Below are 19,596 nucleotides of genomic sequence, written 5' to 3' on the forward strand. Positions count from 1 at the left end.
AGGAAACACAGGGCAGCAGTTTGATTCAGGAAGAGATTAAAGTGCTTGATGGTTCAAACAAAAAGAAAAATACGTGGGGGTTTTTTTCACTACGAATCTCCCTTTTGATTGTTTTCTGCTGTTTTCATGTTTTGATTGTCAGCCTTTTCAGGATTATTTAATCTTTCTTTGCTGTGCAAAGTGTGTAAATTTTAGCATTGCAGTAATACGTATAAATACATCAAGGCAGCAAGGGTCATGGTTGTGGTTTTTTAAGCCATAGAAAAATACTTCAGTAGATGGTCTTACATCAACGTGCATCTTTTTCACCAAAGGCAAACACGATTTACTAATCACTAGGAGAAAGAGAGCTGTTGACTTGAGAAACTTGAGAAAAATAAAAGTTTGAAGAGTAAAACTAAACCAGAATGGATGTCGAACATAAAAAAAAAAAAAGACTTTAAGAATGCCTAGATATATTAATGCAAGTATCTTGATATTCAGCCTTATTGTGGAGTTTCATTCTATTTTAACCTACTCTTTTATTTAGTTAATGGAAGTCCCTTCACTTTTGTTTGGGTTAGTTCCAAAATCTATCACCTTGCGATTGCAAAAAACCTGATTTTGGTGCAAAAGATGAGCAACATTTCTTTTGGTAGCAGCAAGTTGGGTTAAATATATAATGAAACTACAGCTTTACTAAACTTTAGATTTGTAAACATAGCATTTACTTACACTTTTCATGTATATATTTACCATGCTATAGAGGTGGCAGAGGGTGCTGACCTAGCAGACAATATTAGTCAGAATGAAAACAAGCTTCTCTACTCTGAGAAAGCATCTATCTCAATGCATTTGGATCTTCAATCTAGTGTTTGAATATTTGAAGGAATGTTGCCTATGTTTTTCTGCATAACTAAGAACAAACCTTAATATTGATATAATGTCTTTCTTTGATTATACATTGTATACATACATTTTTTGATACTGATTACCTTTTTTTTATGTGGTTCAGTGCTCTCTTATGTGGAGTATATTGAAACTTCAGCAGTGTGATCATCAGTCATGAGAAGCCTGGATACAAGAAGTTGTAGTTTCAGGGTGATCCTAAACCATTGTATATATCATTGTACATACGCACATAGTTCTATTGTCTGGAGCTTCAGGAGATCTGTTTCAAAATGAAGACTGCTTTCCATAGGATTAAATGTTGCCTAGCATCTTTAGCTGATATGTTCTCGCTGCTATCTTCAGTGGTGCTATTTCTGTGTTTCAAGTGGCATTCAGAAAGTTATTTTAAAACCCAGTGCATATTCAGTTCATGTTATCAGCAGTCCAGAAATGACTTCTATAAGAGGGAGTACTTTTTAATATTTAGAAATAGCTTGGCATAAGTCCAGTGTTGTGCTCTGTTATAATCATTCAAGTAAAGTGTTTTAAATGGTGTGCATATTCTTATGTCTTAGCATAGCATCCATCAGTTTCCACATGAGTTTTCTTCATGAGAGGATGTTGTAACTTCTTTGTGCTGTTCAGGTGTTCAGTATAGAATTGTCTTTCTAGCCTGAATGCTGTTTTTGAAGGACAAATATAAGCACTGCTGCTGATCCTATTACAGTTAAAATATTTGACCTACTGTTTGGAGATCAGTTAATGATACTATAACTTGAGCTGTCTGATATGCAACATGCTGCACCTATAGGATTGATAAAGACTGTATCAGTTATAGTGATTTTTTTTTAATTCTATATCTGTGAAATTGTTATATTGAACTAAGTTTTTTACTATGCAGCACTTTACCCTTTCCTGTTGTCACACTGAAGATGTTCTTCTGCATTAACACTGTTAACTGAATAAGTAGCCAACTTAAGATTAAATCAGTTTCTTTAGAAGTAAACAAACCCGTTTGAGCTCAAATAATACAACTATTTAAGACCTGAAATAATTGCCATTGTTACATTTCTACCACAAAACCAGTGGTGAAAGTAGAACAAAGATGTCCAGCTAGCCAGCTTGCACCTCTACCATAAAGGTAGAAAAGCATAAAAGTAAATACTACATTCTGTTCCAAACCATGTCCTTGGATGCAGTTGTTTACATTTGTTACTCTTTGGGCCCTGGTTTAGGCCTTCTCTGATCAGAGGGCTGGTTTCACCGTTCTTGTAATGCCAAACTGCTGACTGGGCTTTTGGCGGACAGTTTTACAAAAGCATTTTATTTTTACATATTTGCTTAGTTTTACAAATAGTGAAGCCCTTTAATGGATTAGGTAGTAAGTGCCAAATAACTGTAATGATCTGATACATAAATTTCCAGTTTAGAATGAATTGTTGTGTGACATAACAGTTTAGACTAAATGAAATAAAATGTATAAAATAGGTGAGTTACTGCAGAAAAAAAGTACACTTCTTGTGGATTAAAAATTAAAATGCTAGAATGCTAAATAAATAAAATTATTTTCTTTGATAAGGAGAATGGTACATTATGCAAGCTGCAAAAAATTATTTTTTGTGTGGATTTCCTTCTCAGAGAGCTAATTCTGGATTTTGATAATTGTGGTTGCAACTGGAAGAGTAAAGAGAGAAAAACTGGGGGAAAGAGGGGTACTGTTCTAGCAACTATGAGAAGCTAGAAGATGAGAAATAAATTTGTTAGCAAAGTGATTGAAAGTATTCAGGTTGTGTCCTGATTAGATTTGTGATAAATTGATGAAGTCTTTTCCTGTTGTAACAAATGTTTATATTTGAATTGAAAAAAAATTACCTTCTAAAAATAAAGTATCTGCTACTACAAGTAACTGAAACAGTTTATACTCTCAAGTCTTCTTAAAACTTTGCTGAGAAAACATTTATTTAAAAATTTGTTTTGTCCAGATGAGTGTCATTTCAGGGGGGCTATTTCCGTTGGCTGTTGTTTAGGATAAAGCATAACAATATTGGAGAAAGCACTAAATGACAGAACTTGCTTACTTAGAGATACACGTTGTGCATCTGCCTTTATCTTTTATAACTAAATTGTATCCTGCTTATCTAAATTTAATAACTGTTCAACCAAACCTATTTTGTCTATAGTAGCACAACACAACATTTTCAATTGCAGTGATTATTTGTACAAGCACAAATTAGTCTGATTTAAGAACCTTATGAAGTTCTTCGAGGATCTACACTCGTATTTCAGAGTATAAACATCATCAGAATTGGATTAGATGGCTGTTCTTATTCCATGCCACCTTGTACAGACTCCAAGTCTTCTTTGCTTTTTGGTATTACTTGTATTACTGAAAAAATATGATACTATAAGGAATCCACCTATACACATTGGTGACTGTGGGAAGGAAGGAAATGCCACAGATATTTGAATGCTACTGATAAAAGGGTTTATAAATGCTAAATGTTTTTATAGACTTGACTGGGGAGAAAAAAAAAAAGGTACTTTTTTTGTTGTCAAAATAATTTCTAATACTGCAGTAAAATTAACTCATGTGGGCGTCAACTCTAAGGATATTTTCCTTTCCCATTTAATTTCACTTCTCTCCTCAAAATAACACAAAAGATCACATGCAAATTTAAAACTTTTACTTAGACAAAGAAGTAGAAAGATCCCAGTTGTTATTTGTGGTTACAAAATGCTTGCACTATCCAGAAACATGAGTGATTTTTGGATAAGTAGTAAGGTTAATGTCTAATGATTTCCATTAGATTAACAGGTCTGGTTTAAAATTATTGTATTGCAGGTTTCTAGAACTGCATGGTTACTGTTGTTATCTTCCTTACTTCAGTTAGAATTGACAAGTTACTTTGACTATAACAAGATTATGCTTATGGCTAATAGTATTCTTTAAGTACAAAGTAAGATAAAGTATGGTATTGATGTCATGCACAGTTTATTTCATTTGGTGGAGATTATGCTAGTGAAACATAATTTAAAGCCCTGAAAAAGGATGTAGTTTTGTTTGGGTTTTTTTTTTTTCACTTCCCCTCCTAGAAGCCACTGAAAAGTGGCTTGACTAAAGGAAGGCTCTTTATTCTTTCTTGGGTAGGGAGGGGGAGTGGAAAATTTGGGGCTGCTTACGTAATTGTCTACATGGGGTGGAAGCAGATTTATTTCTTATCACAAGGGAAAAGCAGCTGAAGTCTGAGCCATGGATTTTTATTTCTGTGTTTGAATTTCATAAAACTAAGAAAATAAGCAAACAATTCAAGGAAGCTCATAATTGTGTGCTTTTGATCGATTTTAGGGTTGGTATTATGTATGCAATGTATATAAGCAGAATTATATTACTTTATGCTTATGCAACACCTTTGTACTAGGATTTGAAGTGCAGTTATCCCTGCTATGGGAAAACCTGAACTCTTCATTGTCTTTATTAACCAAATACAAAAATTAAGTTAAACATTTTAAGGGGAGAGGCAAAAATAAGTTATTTAATCCTCCCTCCCTCCCCCCCCTCTTTTTTTTTTTTTTAAGGAAAAGTGTTCAAGCCTGCCTGCTTTGTAACAAGTGCTATTTGTAATTTTGTCATAGTTGTCAGTGCTAGCATTTTTATTTGAAATATAGAATACTGTATTGATTTCAGAAGCCTATAGTTTTTTGGTTGGGTTTTTTGTTGTTGTTTTGGGTTTTTTTTTGTTTGTTTTTTACTGTTTATCTAGCGTTAGATGTGCCAAGGTAACTCTGGACTTCTGGAGTTCAGTGTTATAATTGTGATTCCTAGTTAACTGTGGAAAATAATTAATTTTCTAAAACACCATAGTTGTGTATAGGAATCAAAAGACAAAGAGGTATCATAAACATCTGAAAAAACCCCAAAGTATCAGTTGAACTGCTACAACTTACCCATAATTATTTTGAAAGTATTTCCTACCTTACTATGTAGAGGTTCAGGAACTAAGAACAATTTATGACATATTAAATGTCAACCAGCTGGGGAAGTAATGGTCCTAAAGTTCAGTAATTTTACTGAAGTGTTGTTTCTGAGTTTCAGTATTTTGTGTACATATCTATCTGTACTCCTACTGAGATGTAATTGCTTTTTGTTTGTTCAAATCCTCTTTCATTCTGGAAAGCAGTCAGTCACATTGTGAGATAACTGTGCATCATTTTTACTTTTTTTTTTTAATTCAAATACAAATATGTATCAATGCACGATTTTATTTTTCCTTTCAGACGGTCTTATTATTGTTGGTGTCCATTCAGCGAAATTCCCAAATGAAAAAGTTCTGGATAACATTAAAAGTGCTGTTCTGAGGTATAATATTGTGCACCCTGTAGTAAATGATGCAGATGCTACACTATGGCATGAACTAGAAGTGTCCTGCTGGCCAACTCTGGTCATTCTCGGGCCTCGTGGAAATATGCTGTTTTCGCTTGTTGGAGAGGGACACAGAGAGAAGTTGTTTTTATTTACATCTATAACACTGAAATTCTACAAGGAGAGAGGACAAATCAAAGACAACAACATTGGAATAAAGCTATACAGGGACACCCTCCCACCTTCTCCCCTGCTATTTCCTGGCAAAGTGACTGTAGATAATTCAGGAGAAAGGCTGGTAATAGCAGACACTGGACATCATAGGATTTTGGTTACTCAAAAAAATGGACAAATTCTACACACTGTTGGAGGTAAGGCTATATAAGTTTATTATAGTAATTTTAGTTTAGGAGTAGGGTATGTTTGCTGGGCATACTAGGCTGATTCTTTTCTTAGAAGACGTAGTAGTTTATAAGCATTGCCAGAAATATTTTTCCTACTAAAATCACTTTTACTGGATATAGGGGGATATAGTATAGTACCATCGGTGAGAGACTCTGTTACTGCAATTGGTTGAGATTTTTTTTCTTTGTTCCATTGACTAAAGCTTGTCTTTTTATATGATGTCCAATATGAATTACAAAAAATATGTTTTGTATTCCTCTGAAAGAGTTGCAAATGGGTTTAGATTTAAGTGACATACATCCACATCCAGCAGCAAGGTAGGGAAAAGAGACAGTAATGCTTCCGTTTCCAATAGAAGAAATGAATGTTGAATTGTGGCAGTGGTGTTGTGTGGGGAGGTTTTTGGGGTGTGTTTTTTGTTTGGTTGTTGTTGCTTTTTTTTCAAATGAAGAGCATTCCTGTATAGGATCCTCTTCTGGTTTCTAGAGGAAGGGAGAATTAAGAGCAGGGGCATTGCACTAGTAAGTACATAGGCACCTGAAAACAAAGTTGCCTTAGTGTGTATTAAAAGCCCTGTGCTCTCATCAAAACTGAGGTGTAATGCATAAACAAGTTATGAAAACAGTGAAAGTTAAGTATTTTAAATTTAGTTACATTTGTTACAGAGTTTATATTAGTAACATTTCAGCTTTAAAAAAACTAAACTCTTCAATGGTTTTTGTAAAATTACAATATGCTGTACAATGCAAATTAAAAAAAATTGCACACTCTTTGTATGCTTTACTCTTTCATAAATGAAACGTTCAGACTTGTTCTTTTTTTTAATCTGTTACAGTGGTCAAAGTTACATCTTAATGCACCAAGTAATAGCTGTTAGGACAGTCCATCTGTGAGCAACCATAACAGACAGACTTAGGAAGTGGTTCAATCCCCAAATCTTTTAGAACAATGGCTCATTTATGTCTCAGAATCACAACCTGTATGCTGATATGTCGTATATTAGTTAGTCTGGTATTGACTAACACCTCTGCCATGGCAGGATCCTACAAAGCTCGTAAAAATACTAGTGGCACTGCTATTTAAAGAAAGGAAGAAAATCTCTTGCTATTTGAAGTAACAGTGCATTGGATAGACGGACTAATTATCCAAGTTAACCTGATAAAGGCATTAGTCTTAATACCCATCTCCTGTGGGAAGTACAGACAAGATTTCTTATGACAAAAATAAGATAATTTGGTTTCTGTTTGATATGTGTGATGAAGTCTCTGCAGACAAGCTACCCTTTAGTGTTCTGGGATAGTTAGTAAACAGTAATTCAGAAGGAGGTGTCCTAACCTCTGAACTGGTACCCCTCCTTCCTCTGGCACTCTGCTATTCCCTTCCATGGGGATGTGCACCCTGACTGTTATAAGGGGAGCTACTGGAATCTTGACACACCAGCACCTCAGTCATTGGTGTCTGTTAAGGTCTAAATTGTCTTCTGACAGTAGGTTGTAAAAGTTTGTGTATTTCAGTGACTCAGTTAAATGAGTCAGTGGGCAGAAAAGAATGTAATGAAGTTGATAATACAGTAATAAATGTCGGCATGCACAGAGGTTGAAATTACTATATTTGCATCATAAATCATGATGCACACATAACTCATATCTAAATGTCTTCTGCTGACACATACTGCTAATGCACTTTAAATGTTACGCCCTCTGAAATACGATGCTTACCTTCATACTGTTATGTTCAGGACATGTTCCTTTCTATTTCTTGATTGTTCTGTGCAGAAGACTGACACTCCATCATTCTCAATGTTCTTTTGTGTAATTAGTTCCATGTCATCTTTTTCCTAATTATTATTAATGAGAAAAGGCTGCTAATCAAATATTAGTTTCATTTGTGATTACAGCAAAATCTAAACCATTAAAATGGAGTTGAGTTCTGGAAATTAAAAGTTTTTCCTGCTGGCTTGTTTTGATGTAGTTAGGAAGAAAAAAAGATGTAGTTTTTTATTTCTGTCTTCCATTGTTGCTGTTGTCCTTTAGGGCAAGGAAACAGGAACAATTTAGACCCCTATTAGGACTTCTATTTGGAAGATGAGCTTAAATAAGCAGAGAACTTGTGGAGAATGAGGTCAAAACTGAATAGCACCAGGCTATTGTAATCACATAGCACAGCGACTAAAATGAGACTACACAATATTAATAATGTAAACTTTACAAGGTGCTGTGAAAGCATCTCTTAGAATATGTAATTTTCTTACAGGTTTTAATGTATGCACTTTAAGTGTTTGGGTTTTGTTGGTTTTTTTCTAAAATTACTTTTGAGTTTGCTTTGTTTCATTTATAGGTCCAAGCAGTGGAAGGAGAGATGGCAGATTTTCAGAGGCAGCTTTCAACTCACCACAAGGGATCGCTATAAAAAATAATGTTATTTATGTAGCTGATACAGAAAATCACCTAATTAGAAAGGTAAATTTCCCATAAGGAAATTCAAAATTTAATCTCTTATACCTTATTCTGCTTACACAGGTCAAAATTTACACCAAATTAATTACTCTCCAAATACCTTCATCATTAGGAAGGAAATTTGGCCCAATATCTTAAATAAATGCTGTTGTGTAGTTTGTTTTCTGAAGGGCTACATAGACTTCTGTGCTTCCTTTCAGATGAAGATGATATGCACTACTCGTTGTAGCATAACTGATTTATTATTTTTTTTTCTTTAGTGACTCTTACTTTCCTGTTATGAGAAACATCTATTCTTAGTACTGGAAGCAAAAATTGTTTTTGTTTCACTTCCGGTAGTATCAGATTCTTATCTAAAGTTATTGTACTACTATGGTTCAGTGAATATCTAAACTTCTGTTAGCTGTTTAGGTCTCTAAAGTACAGGTAACTGCTTTAATATCAGAATTTTTTGCATGTGGATTTTTTTTTGATTAAATGCTTGCAAGGTTTCTTTCTGTATATTGTCATTGGATCTTACATTTGGTTAGGTCAAATATAGAATAATCAGAAGTTAAGATTGTTGAAGCAATATAATATTAGCTTCTTATTAAAAGTATTCTTTGCATCTCAGAAGATCTTGTCCTCGGATCCTCACCAGTATGTCTGATTTGTGATCAGAGGAGGTACATCCTTACTCAATTTGGGGTGCCTTTGTACTGTTAAAGTGCCCTTGTACTGTTAATTAGGTTCATTCAAAGCACTAGTCTACAAAATCCCTGCACTGGATTCATTGCAGTTGGCTGCCAGGTTTTATTCTGGAAGGGACTAAGGCTCCCCCTTGGTAAAGAAATATTGATACTAAAAATGAGTAGTTTGCTCCAGGATCCTCATCTTACTAATATTCATCACTGTAGCATGGTGACTGCAGGAAATAAAGTTGCAGGTAGCAAAGACAGCTCAGAAACTTCTGAAGATCCGGATCATACTGCTTCAGCATTTTTCGTGATAATTAGCTGTTCCCTTTCATCTAAATGTGCCATGAGGGTATCCAAGAATTAAAGTAGTACAACAGCTACAGGATATGTTTTCAGGTGTTTGTGCAGGCCACAGGCCTTGCAAAGAGTGCGTTTACTGCTACAAAAGTTAGAAGATTCTGTGCATGAAAGACTCCCTTTTTACATGATCATCATGATAAATTCCTGAGAGGTATTGGAAGTCACTTAGAAAATAAGCAGAAGGGGAAGGAAAAATAAAGGGATTTACATTGCATAAATGAAATAAACGTTTTTTTGCTCTAGGGCATGAAATAAACTGCAAAAATTATTTGCTTTGTACAGATTATTTTATATAGAGCTAGGAGATACTGTTACAGTATCTGAATTTTTATGTCATATTCCTGTAGAAGTTTAAAATAAAATATCCACATCCATTGTCTGAGTATTTTTCTAGAAAATTTTGATGCTTTCTTCTACAACTGCTGAGCAAACCTTGACAGAGCAGTGTCAATTTTTGTTAGGTGTGGAAGAGAATTCCAGGCATGTGGTTTTCCTGCTGCCTGCTGCTTCCTTCTCCTCCCCACCTACCCCCCCATCAGCAAGCATTGTGGTAAATTTAATTATTTTCCTAAATAAACAAATAGCTGAAAATTGTTCGGATTTATTTTTTATTTGTCAGCAAAAGCTCTCTGGTTTTGACATCTAGCTCAAATTATCTGTAACTTCAGTCAAGTTAATTTTGTACATTCAGTGTGTGTAATTTTGCTTCTTGTAGATTGACCTGGAATTAGAGATGGTGACCACTGTAGCAGGCATTGGGATACAAGGTGTTGATAAAGAAGGTGGAGCAAAAGGAGAAGAACAGCCTATCAGCTCTCCGTGGGATGTGGTCTTCGGAAATTCAAGTATTGTATCAGTCGAGCTTTTAACATCTCGTGTTTACACATGCATGACTGTTTGCTAAATGTTTTCCTGTTTTGGTAATAATCTGAGATATTGAAAGGTAAAGATTTACTTTACAACTGAGTCTAAAAATCAGTGGTTTCATTTGCAAGTGATAACTGCAGTTCTGCTTGGACCCTGAAAAATGTGAACTGTTACTTGATGGAAGCAAAATTCTTTTGCAGCAAGTTACACAGTTACTGAGTCCAAATACAGAAGGAAGTTGTGACTGCCTTTGTTAGGCCAGTGCTTTATGCCAGGATCACTTAAGAAGCAGCTACATTTTACAGGAAGTGAGCATTGTCTAGAAGTTCCTTTCCCTGACTATACAGACATGTCTGACTACTTGTAAATATTTGAGTTTACAAAATAAAAATAATTTTAGTTGGGGGCCTCTGTTTATTCCTGTTTAGGTGACATAAAATCATTAGACTCGAGATCATGATAGAGTCAATCAGATAGGAGAGGAATATCTCAGAAAAAACCTTGCAAGTATCAAGGGGTAAAAATCAAATCTTTGCATAATAGGATGCAAGAATCAGCTTCTGAGGATTTAAGTAGCTTTCTTTCCTGGTTCTCCTAACACACACCTGAGCTTGACATCGCGTAACTGTGTTTTCAACCGTTAACTGTGAGTTGATACTCTATTTTCTCATGTTTCCATTTCGATATAATTTAGAAGTTGCAGATGCCAGTTTCTTAACAATGACAGAACAATGCTTTAATGTGGTGTAAACCCCTTAGGTCAGTACTTCAGGCATAAAAATTTACTTCCAATATTGGGATTTTTTGGATTTGCAGATGAATGGGGTGGGGAAGTTGCATGATTTAAGTCTAATATCTTTAAATTGGAGGCACTTTGCAAGATTAGTAAATTACAACATTTTACTGACCTGGAAGCATTTGTTATAATCTTGGCTCAGTTACAAGGGAGGAAAACACACTCAAATTAAGTTTAAGGGAATATGAACCTAGTTCATAAATGCTGGTTGTATAGAAGTCTTCTGGTACAAATACATTGTCAGTATAGACAGTGTACTACCAGCAGCCTTGACTACTTAAATAAGCAACCAGCATCAATTTTTAGATTTAACATTTTTGCTGGTGTCTTCTACCAAAAAAAAAAGCACTTTTTTTAAAGGCTTTGTCAATGACCCTTACAATCGGTGTTAAGCATATGGAATCCTACTTGCCAGAGAAAGGAGGAGTACCTGAAAGAGCATCTCACTGGATGTGGGCTGCTATTAATGAAGGCATGAGCTTTGCTGAATTTTATCCAGTCTGATTTTCCTTTTGTGATTCAGTAGACTGTTCTGTGACTAGATGGTATAGTTTTCAAGGTATCTTGAACCAGCAAGCTGAACTCCGTGGGATGTTATTGCAGAGCTGTTTTGCAGATCAGCAAAGGAGGAGACAAATAACTCATCACTGCTTCAGAAACTTAAGCTGGTTAACAGAGCTATTCAAAATACCGTATAGTTTTACTTTTCATTTTTCATGATGCTTCCTTCTGCTTCTGCCAGTAGTTGAATATCTGTTGATACGTTTTATTTTTGAAAGCTCTGTTTTTTAAATGTTAATTGATATGATTGTTATCAATATGAACATAGTAATCACTGAATTAGTCACCTGTAAAGGGTTCCTCTTCTGCACTGTTTAGCACTGACTGCTGAATTTTTATAAGCATTTTACATAAAAATCAGATCTTCTGAATGCACTCTGTTCAGACCAGTATAGATTCTTTCATACTCAATTAGAACCTATCAGTCAGATGTCTATTTAGATCTCTACAAAATATAATATAACCTGTCACTTAAGAAGGGGTTAAATCAATTTAAATTCTTTCTTTGAGAGGGTAATAGGCAAAATAGATGACATGGGGGGGAGGGCGTGCTTTCAGTTTCTTTTTAAGATATTTTTTTCGTGTGGTTTTGTGTGAGTAAAGTAAGCTAGGAAAATTGTAAATTACTGTAATAGCTATATAAAACTCTTTAGGAAACTATAACCAGAGACAGTTGTCAAAATGGAGGGTTCTATTGAGTAGAATGCTAACAAGAGTCTGTCATGGAACATGAGGAACCAGGACTGGTGTCTTGTAGTCTGCAGTGCATATGTCTTACAGTGTAGATACTGTTAGGAGCTGCAGTGACTTCAAGTTTGTTGCCAGCCATCAAAATAGTTTGTCAACGCTGCAGCAGAGTTTGTCAAGGTTGTATGATTACTGCAAATTGCTTGAGCCTAGTAGGATCTTCTGTTACTATCCATGGGATGCATTTGTTTTTCAGTAAATGCTCGCAAAGTAGTTTTGAAGGAAATCTTCACTGTCCTGGGTTGGAGACCCAGCCTTCCGTTGGTAATTCTCAGTGTGCTGTCCTACAGGTAGATACCCTGTTGTCAGTATATTAAAACTGGTGCGCCAATGCCTGTTTATGCATTTGGATGGATGAAGTAATTGATGAGAGTTTTAAATATTACTTTTGTTCAGATCCAGTGCCCATTTTTTACATATGCTTATATGTATCTTGTGCAAGTTGCAGGAGATAATGTACACTTCAACAACTTATGTTCATTATTACAAAATTCATAAGTTTGACTTTTGTGTTACTGGCGTGGCATATGGGAAATAACATCATACTTTCCCACTTTCCTTAGATCTATGTAGCGTAAACTGTGTACAAGAGGCATTTTTTCTTTTCAGAAGGTAGATTTGTGGATTTTATAGTTGTTAAACAAGTGATGCTTCTGTGAGCTTCCTTTCAATGTCCAAAGCCATGCTATCCAGAACATGAAAGGGAGAAAAAAAGAAGTTTAAATGTTTAAGCTGTTTATGTACTACACTAAATACTATTGAACAGCTTATGCTGACCTTTTTCAAAGTCTCAAAGGGAAAGGTTACCTCTCTTTAAGGTAGGGGAGTTAACGGAGACAAAACACATGCTAGGATTCAGGCAGACAGTATTCTTCCTTGTCATCTTTTTTATTTCTTTAGTTGTGACCACTGAGCTTGTGTTTTACCCTCCCTGTCTAAAATTCTTGAATGAACTCCATGGATTAAATTCTGGCCTCCTTGAAGTTGGTGCTGAAATTTGCATTGACATAGATCATGCAGGAAATACAGGGGGAGGGCCAGCAGCTTAAAAATACGTTATTAAATTACTGTGTGCTTTTTTAGCTTTCTCTGTTGTCCCCTTCTATTTTTATTCAGTGGGTGTTGAAAGCAAGTGATACTTAAATGCACAGTTGATCTAAGCGTGAAATGTTCTTGATAGCTGCATTCTTGCTGGAAGGAAGAGGACAATGACCTGTGCTTGGTGACATAACTGTGTGTTTCACATTCCAAAATCTGGTCTTTATTTAATAATAATCTATTTATAGAAAGTCCCAATAACTCAGCAATAAGCATTTCCTGGGTGAGCTGAGACTATGTATGAACTGTTTATGTCTGAACTGTCTGTATCTTGAAAGTATCCTTTCTACATGTCACTCTTCTTTTTCCTTCTAGTCTGGTCTCATTCTGGCATTGAGGCTCTAGCCTTCACTGTCCTGTGAAAGGCATTTTCCTTGGCAATAGCTGAAAATGGAAGAGCTGCTTTTGTGATCATCAGTGATTAATTAGGAATCATTTTTCTGGACAACTCAAAATTTGAATTACTCTAAACATATGTTGCATATGTAATATGCCTGATGTAGCAATGATGTGATGTGCAAAAGGCCTTCTCATCTCTTTAGCAGTTTCCTATGCAATGTACAAACTCAAAAGATACCCCATTCAGCTTTGGGCTGCATCTGCCCTCAAACAAGCTCAGTTCTACAGAAAATCATGTTAGAGACGTCACTGACACAGAACAGCATTGTCTGTCTTCTCTCCTTGAACTAGATCCTAAATTTACTTGTAAATGGTAATTATTTTTTATTTAAAATATTGGGAATTTCAAAGAAGAGGTAACTTCTTAATTAAAGATAAGGCTGAAGTGGAAGACTTATCATAGGGTTTTACTCCTGTGTAAGAATTATTTAAGGAGAAAAAGTCTTTTGAGAAATATGACATTAAGAAGTTACAGTGAAGGACTGCAGTGAAGCAGGACGTTACCCAGTTTCGCTTTGGGAGGACTTCTGAAGCGCACTGTTTTCTTCTGTATATTGTTTGAGTGGATTAGCCAGCTTCACACTGTTGGCAGAATCAGAGCGGGGCAAATAGAATTAACTGAAGTTTTCACATGTCGTTGTATAATATAAGTACAGGTTCTGTCACCCCTAAGCAGCTTTCATTCCTGGTCCTAAACTGGCATTTATGTGGCGCTTTTTTTTCCTTTAAGCTTTTGAGAGAAAACTGAGGAGGGATAAACTTTCAGAACTAGTAGCTTTTTGTGCTATCAGCCCAACAGACTTTATCTCTACAGAAACCTGGTTGAACTGTTGACTGAATGCTCTGATTCTGTATTTGAAGTCAAAACTAAGAGATTAGGGAGTTTATGGTATTGCTGTATAGTAATAGCAACAGAAGTTATTAATGTTTCACATGTTCACTATAGAAACAGATCAAGAAATTACAAATTTATTTTAGTATAAACATGGCTCTGACAGAAACATACAAAGACTAAAGTCTTAACATAAGGATGTAATGGGAGTTGTGACTCAGTCACTTGTTGAGATCCAACAGTAATCCCATGCAGTTCATTTCTAGTAAGTTGGACTTCTCTACATCTTGACAAAATGGTTGATGATTACTTTCTGCAGTAAAAAGATGCATGTGGATTAGAAGAGTTGCCATCTTAACAGGTGTCAAACTTTGTAACATTTTGAAGTCCATGACTTGAAACTGCCCTCTATAAAAACTACAATATTTGTACCTGGAATGATGATTTCTCATTCTCTTTGTTCCACAGTCTGTAGTCTTGTTCTGTGAATTAAATGTATGCTCATGACAAAGAAGTTAAAACTACAAATCAGATTTCTAAACACTAGTTCAGGTATCAGATAATGTTTTTAATGCAAAATTCCAGATGCAGAGCCGCTGGAAATAAATATCCTTAACAAGTCTTACAGAGGCTTTGTCAGGCATGCTGGGGTCATAATGAGACACAGTTTTTAACTGTTCTCATTTGATGCTGAAAGTGCTTTCAAACATGGAATGTGGGTGTTGGGGGCCAGGGGAGGTTGCGTTGCTGAAGTGCCCTCAAGTGTATGCATTTGCTATGCTTAAATAGGAGTGAATAAAACGCATAACCAGACTTAGCTTTCTAGTTATATTGATGTATCCCAACACTAAATAATCTAAATTAGTCCTTTCATGTTAACAAATGCTGTCACATCTACTTTGGATTTTTTTGAAGTGTGTACTGCCATTACAGTCAGAAGACCTGAGTTAGAAAACTTGGGAAAGAACGAAAAAACATTTAATTATAGTCATCATTTTTAGCTCCCTGTTATCTCCCATTGTATGATATCCCCTTGCTATCTATGTCCAAGGATTTCCCTTGATGAGAGGGCAGGTATGTTAACTAACAAGGAAAATTCCAGAAGCATTTTGTTTCATAAAGGGTTATGCTGTTGGAGGGCATGTTGTATAGCCCTTTTTGCCTTGTGTTTTGCAGAGGATGAGTGTACCAACAGACTTCTTCCTTGTTACTTTTTATAAAGATAAAATTAGTAGACAAGAATAATATTTTCAAACTTCAATCTATTTAGAAAATGTCAGTGGTGCCAGCCACAAAATGTAACTTTGATTCCCAGGGTTTTAATTCCCAGACTGGAAGCAAGCATGCAGTCCCCAGACAGGGAAGCTGCAAGTGTGGGTAGTCCTGGGAATGGAATCTCTTCAAACAGATATTGCTGTCGACTGTTACAAAATAAAGTCTTTTCTGTGCTTTCAGATTGACTCACAGTTAATGGTCAGCAGTATTACTGAACTGTTTAAAGTTGTGTAAGTGTACAAACAGGACTGTGAATTCTTAAAACACAGATATATAGCAGAGGCAGATTCAGGAACTGCATTATCATGTAACAATTGAAGCATCATATAATATGGAACACCAGTGCATTCAGAGCTCTACTTCATTATTAGTGAATCTTTATAACATAAGTATATAACATTTGCAAGCCGTACTTTGCTTTGATACAGGCAGCACTAAAGATAAGAAAGCACATACCCTAATAAGGAGAAACTACACTGGATTTTTAAAACAGCTCAAGATAGGTTGGAATGTGGTGCTTAATTGAATAAATGTAAAAGAATTGCTTTGTTCTTTTACGTTGTTTTATAATAAATTCTTTCAAAATAAATTCTTTCCATTCAAGGATGATAAGGAGTTATGATAATGATGGCATTACCACAATTTTAGCATGCTGGTTCTCCTGCAAGAACAGTACAAGGATGACAAAGGTGACATGTCCTCAAACTGTTCTATCCTGAAAGAAGAGGTTTTCCTGTCTTTTGTTTCAGAACATAAAGCATTAAACTCTGTAGTGTCAGGACCATTATGTGATAAAATATCTTAGCTGTGCAACTATAGGCATTGTTTTTACTTTTCTGGTTTTGTATAAATTTTTTTGTTAAAGTTCTGACATATTTTCCACAATTCAGTATGCTTGTGCTGTTTCCATGCTTGCATCCATTCTCTTTGTTCTGATTGAAATCCAGTAGAAAATATTTAAGTTGCATTAAAATTTATGATGGTTATGGAGCTCTTGCTTATTTTTCCTGTCTTGTTCTCTAGTTGAAGAAAGGATCTTCTGTCTCTTGATCTTAAGTATTCAGTAAAATTTGAAATTAATATTGATCCTTTTTTCCTGTGTCTCACATTTGAGAAGACTTTTGGTGTGCAGAATTAGAGTAAGAAACCTTTTCAATTTTTCAACGTATAGCTGTCACAAGGGAGTTTTCAGTGGATGGAATTAGAGAATTGGATAGATGAATGGAACAAATTTTTCTGAAGTGCTCAGTTCAAGTTTTACTCCTTCATTTCATTGGCGGATGAAGTGAATAGTAAATAATTAACAAAGCACTTTTTGAGATCCCTCAAAATGAACTGCACTGCATAGCAAGATAAAAAACTCACCTTCTGAATTGACCAGTGAGTTTAGCATTATTCATTCTGGGGTACTCAGGATAGAGGCATCTGAAAAGTGCAAGGTATGCATCATGGAAATATAAAATCCTGAAGTTGAACATGTACTATGTACAAAGTAGTAAAATGATTTCATAGGCCATTTTCTGAATTTAATTCTCTTAGAAACAAGCTCTAATCAAAGGTGATTCCATAGCGGGGCGTACTGGTAACATCTCTGGTGACTCATAAAATGTGCGTTTTCCAACTCATTTTGTAAACCTTTCTGCTCAACAAAAAACTTTTAGGTGCTTTGGAAGTTTGACTTTTATTCTTGGAGCTCTAGTTTGTGTAAAAACATGGAGCCGTGTGGATGTGCAGGATTGAGTCAGAAGAGTTCCTTTGATCACAGTCTTGGAAACTTGTATCTTGATCCAAGAAACAGAAAAGGCTGAAGATAAACTGTGTTAAAATCATACCAGTACTACTATGAAGAGGGCTCATAGTATGAGGAAATGGATCTTGGAGACAGAAGAATGCTTTTTTTTCCCCTCTTGCAGGTGTAATGTAGGAAAGGTTTAGAATTAGAATTAAAACAGCAGGATCTCAGTTGGGGGGATGGTGGTAATTTCATTTTAGGAAGACTGATTTGGACTAAATTCGCAGGTTTAAAATGCTTGCAAGCATTTTGCCTATAATTGCTTTTATTTTGAAACTCCAAAATATGAGGGGGAGAGGTATCTATTAGGTTGTTTACAGGAACAGCTATAAGATGCATAATGTTTCATATGTTCATGTGAATAAAAAGTTTCAGTGAGCAATTTGAAGGTATTTTTCTGTTGACTGGCTAATAGTTATTCCTATTCCAATACCTGATACATTCATTTAGAAAAACATTTTACTGTTGTCTCTGACTAGATGGGACAGTTGTATACAGTGTGCATAGACTAGTATGGTGTTAGATAACAGCATCCCCATTTTAATGCAGTTTTTAAATGCCAACTTTCTGTTCCTTAAGATTTTCAGAAAAGGCCAAGAGAAGTTGATTTCTTTGGGGTTTGGGTTATTGGTTTTGTGGGGGGTTTTTAATGGTCTTTCAGAACTTGTCTTCATGCATTCTTTCTTATGCTGTAATGTGTTATGTTTAAAGCTATAGAGCACTTATATGTTCTTTGCTTTCCATTTGTATAATTTTATTTGTGAAGTATTACCGAGGCAAACTTTGTGTAATTTATAGATTTGGATTGGTGAACAGTAGTTTTATACTTTGAGTTGAAAAAACTAGATGCTTGACACATACCTGAACACCTCTTGATCAAGTCACTGTTCCACAGATCTGCATCTTGCATCTGTGATACCACATGTACATGTGCATAGGGAGAACAGCTTGGAAACTGGATGGCTAGTGCAGGGGGATATTAGTAATTGCCCACATCACATCTAATGTTTGAATAAACAGCAGTTGTTGCTCTCCAGAGCATAAACCTACATGACACGCAAGCATCAGTTACCCTTTTCTTAAAACTATTACGTACTCTGTATGTAATGTACAATCGTACTGCCATGGTTATGTCTCTCAAAACCTGTAAGCAACTGCCAGTAGTTTTTTGGAATATCTAATTTTGTCACTAGCATAGTAAAAAAAAAAAACCAAAACCAAACGCATCCCCCACACCTTCCAAAACCATGCTTAGCAAAGATATGTACGTATTTGTTGGCCAGTATGAATCCAAAAATAACAGGTGAAACATGGACCCAATAGGAAGATGTTGCAAAGAGCAAATCCCATTTGAAGCATTGCCTTTATCAGGCAGGGATATTAAAAGCACAATTTTTATATCCTTAGGAAGAGAACAGAAGAAAAATAGCAGAGGTTTTTGGTAGATGAAGACATTCTTGCTCTCCTTCTCTTGCTCTGTTTTTTCATTGGGGTTTTTTTTTTTTCTTCCCCATGGCAAGTGAGGTGGACTAGGGGGGACAGCAGGGTTGGTTTGTTGATTTCTTTGTTTTATAAAACATTCCCAAAGTGGGCGGTTTTTTCATCTGTTTTAATACATACATTTTATTAAAGTTTCAGGGACCCAGGAAGGTGATGTTTTATGGATAGCAATGGCAGGCACTCATCAGGTGTGGGCACTGATGTTGGAAGGTGGAAAACTACCAAAGGGAAGGTAAGCAACTGTAATAAGAGACATGTGAAATTGCTGTTTGTCTTGATAAACAGCTTTCAAATCCCAAAGAGAGAGATAATCAAATTAAACTAAAAATAATTTTTCTTGACTGTACTTAGCTTGAAGCTTGCTGCTTCTGTTCAGACTTAAAAGGCGTGTGTCCTTTAAAGTCTGCCTGCTTTTTCCCACATCTGTTAGAGAAATGAAAGATGCTACTTATGCTATAAAACTATGACTTGGTAAGGTACATTCATATAATTGAATGTTACTTTTCATTGCATTTGCTGAATTGTCTAGTGATGAATGATATACTAAGGTGAAGTAAAAGTTAGCACAAAGGCATTGAATAATTCCTTGTACTGTGGTACA

At 35.5% G+C, this 19,596-nt stretch overlaps 1 protein-coding gene across 1 annotated transcript in view; it reads left to right on the forward strand.

Moving 5' to 3' along the window:
- NHLRC2 (NHL repeat containing 2) overlaps nt 1-19,596 on the forward strand; it is a 31,854-nt gene that overhangs the window by 4,441 nt on the left and 7,817 nt on the right. The window contains exons 3-6 of the mRNA XM_049810138.1: nt 5,146-5,601; nt 7,973-8,094; nt 9,844-9,973; nt 19,128-19,227. Coding sequence (XP_049666095.1) covers nt 5,146-5,601; nt 7,973-8,094; nt 9,844-9,973; nt 19,128-19,227 — 808 coding nt within the window. The remainder of the gene's footprint in view (nt 1-5,145; nt 5,602-7,972; nt 8,095-9,843; nt 9,974-19,127; nt 19,228-19,596) is intronic.

The sequence above is a fragment of the Accipiter gentilis genome, chromosome 9 (assembly GCF_929443795.1).
Source record: "Accipiter gentilis chromosome 9, bAccGen1.1, whole genome shotgun sequence".
NCBI lineage: Eukaryota > Metazoa > Chordata > Aves > Accipitriformes > Accipitridae > Astur > Astur gentilis.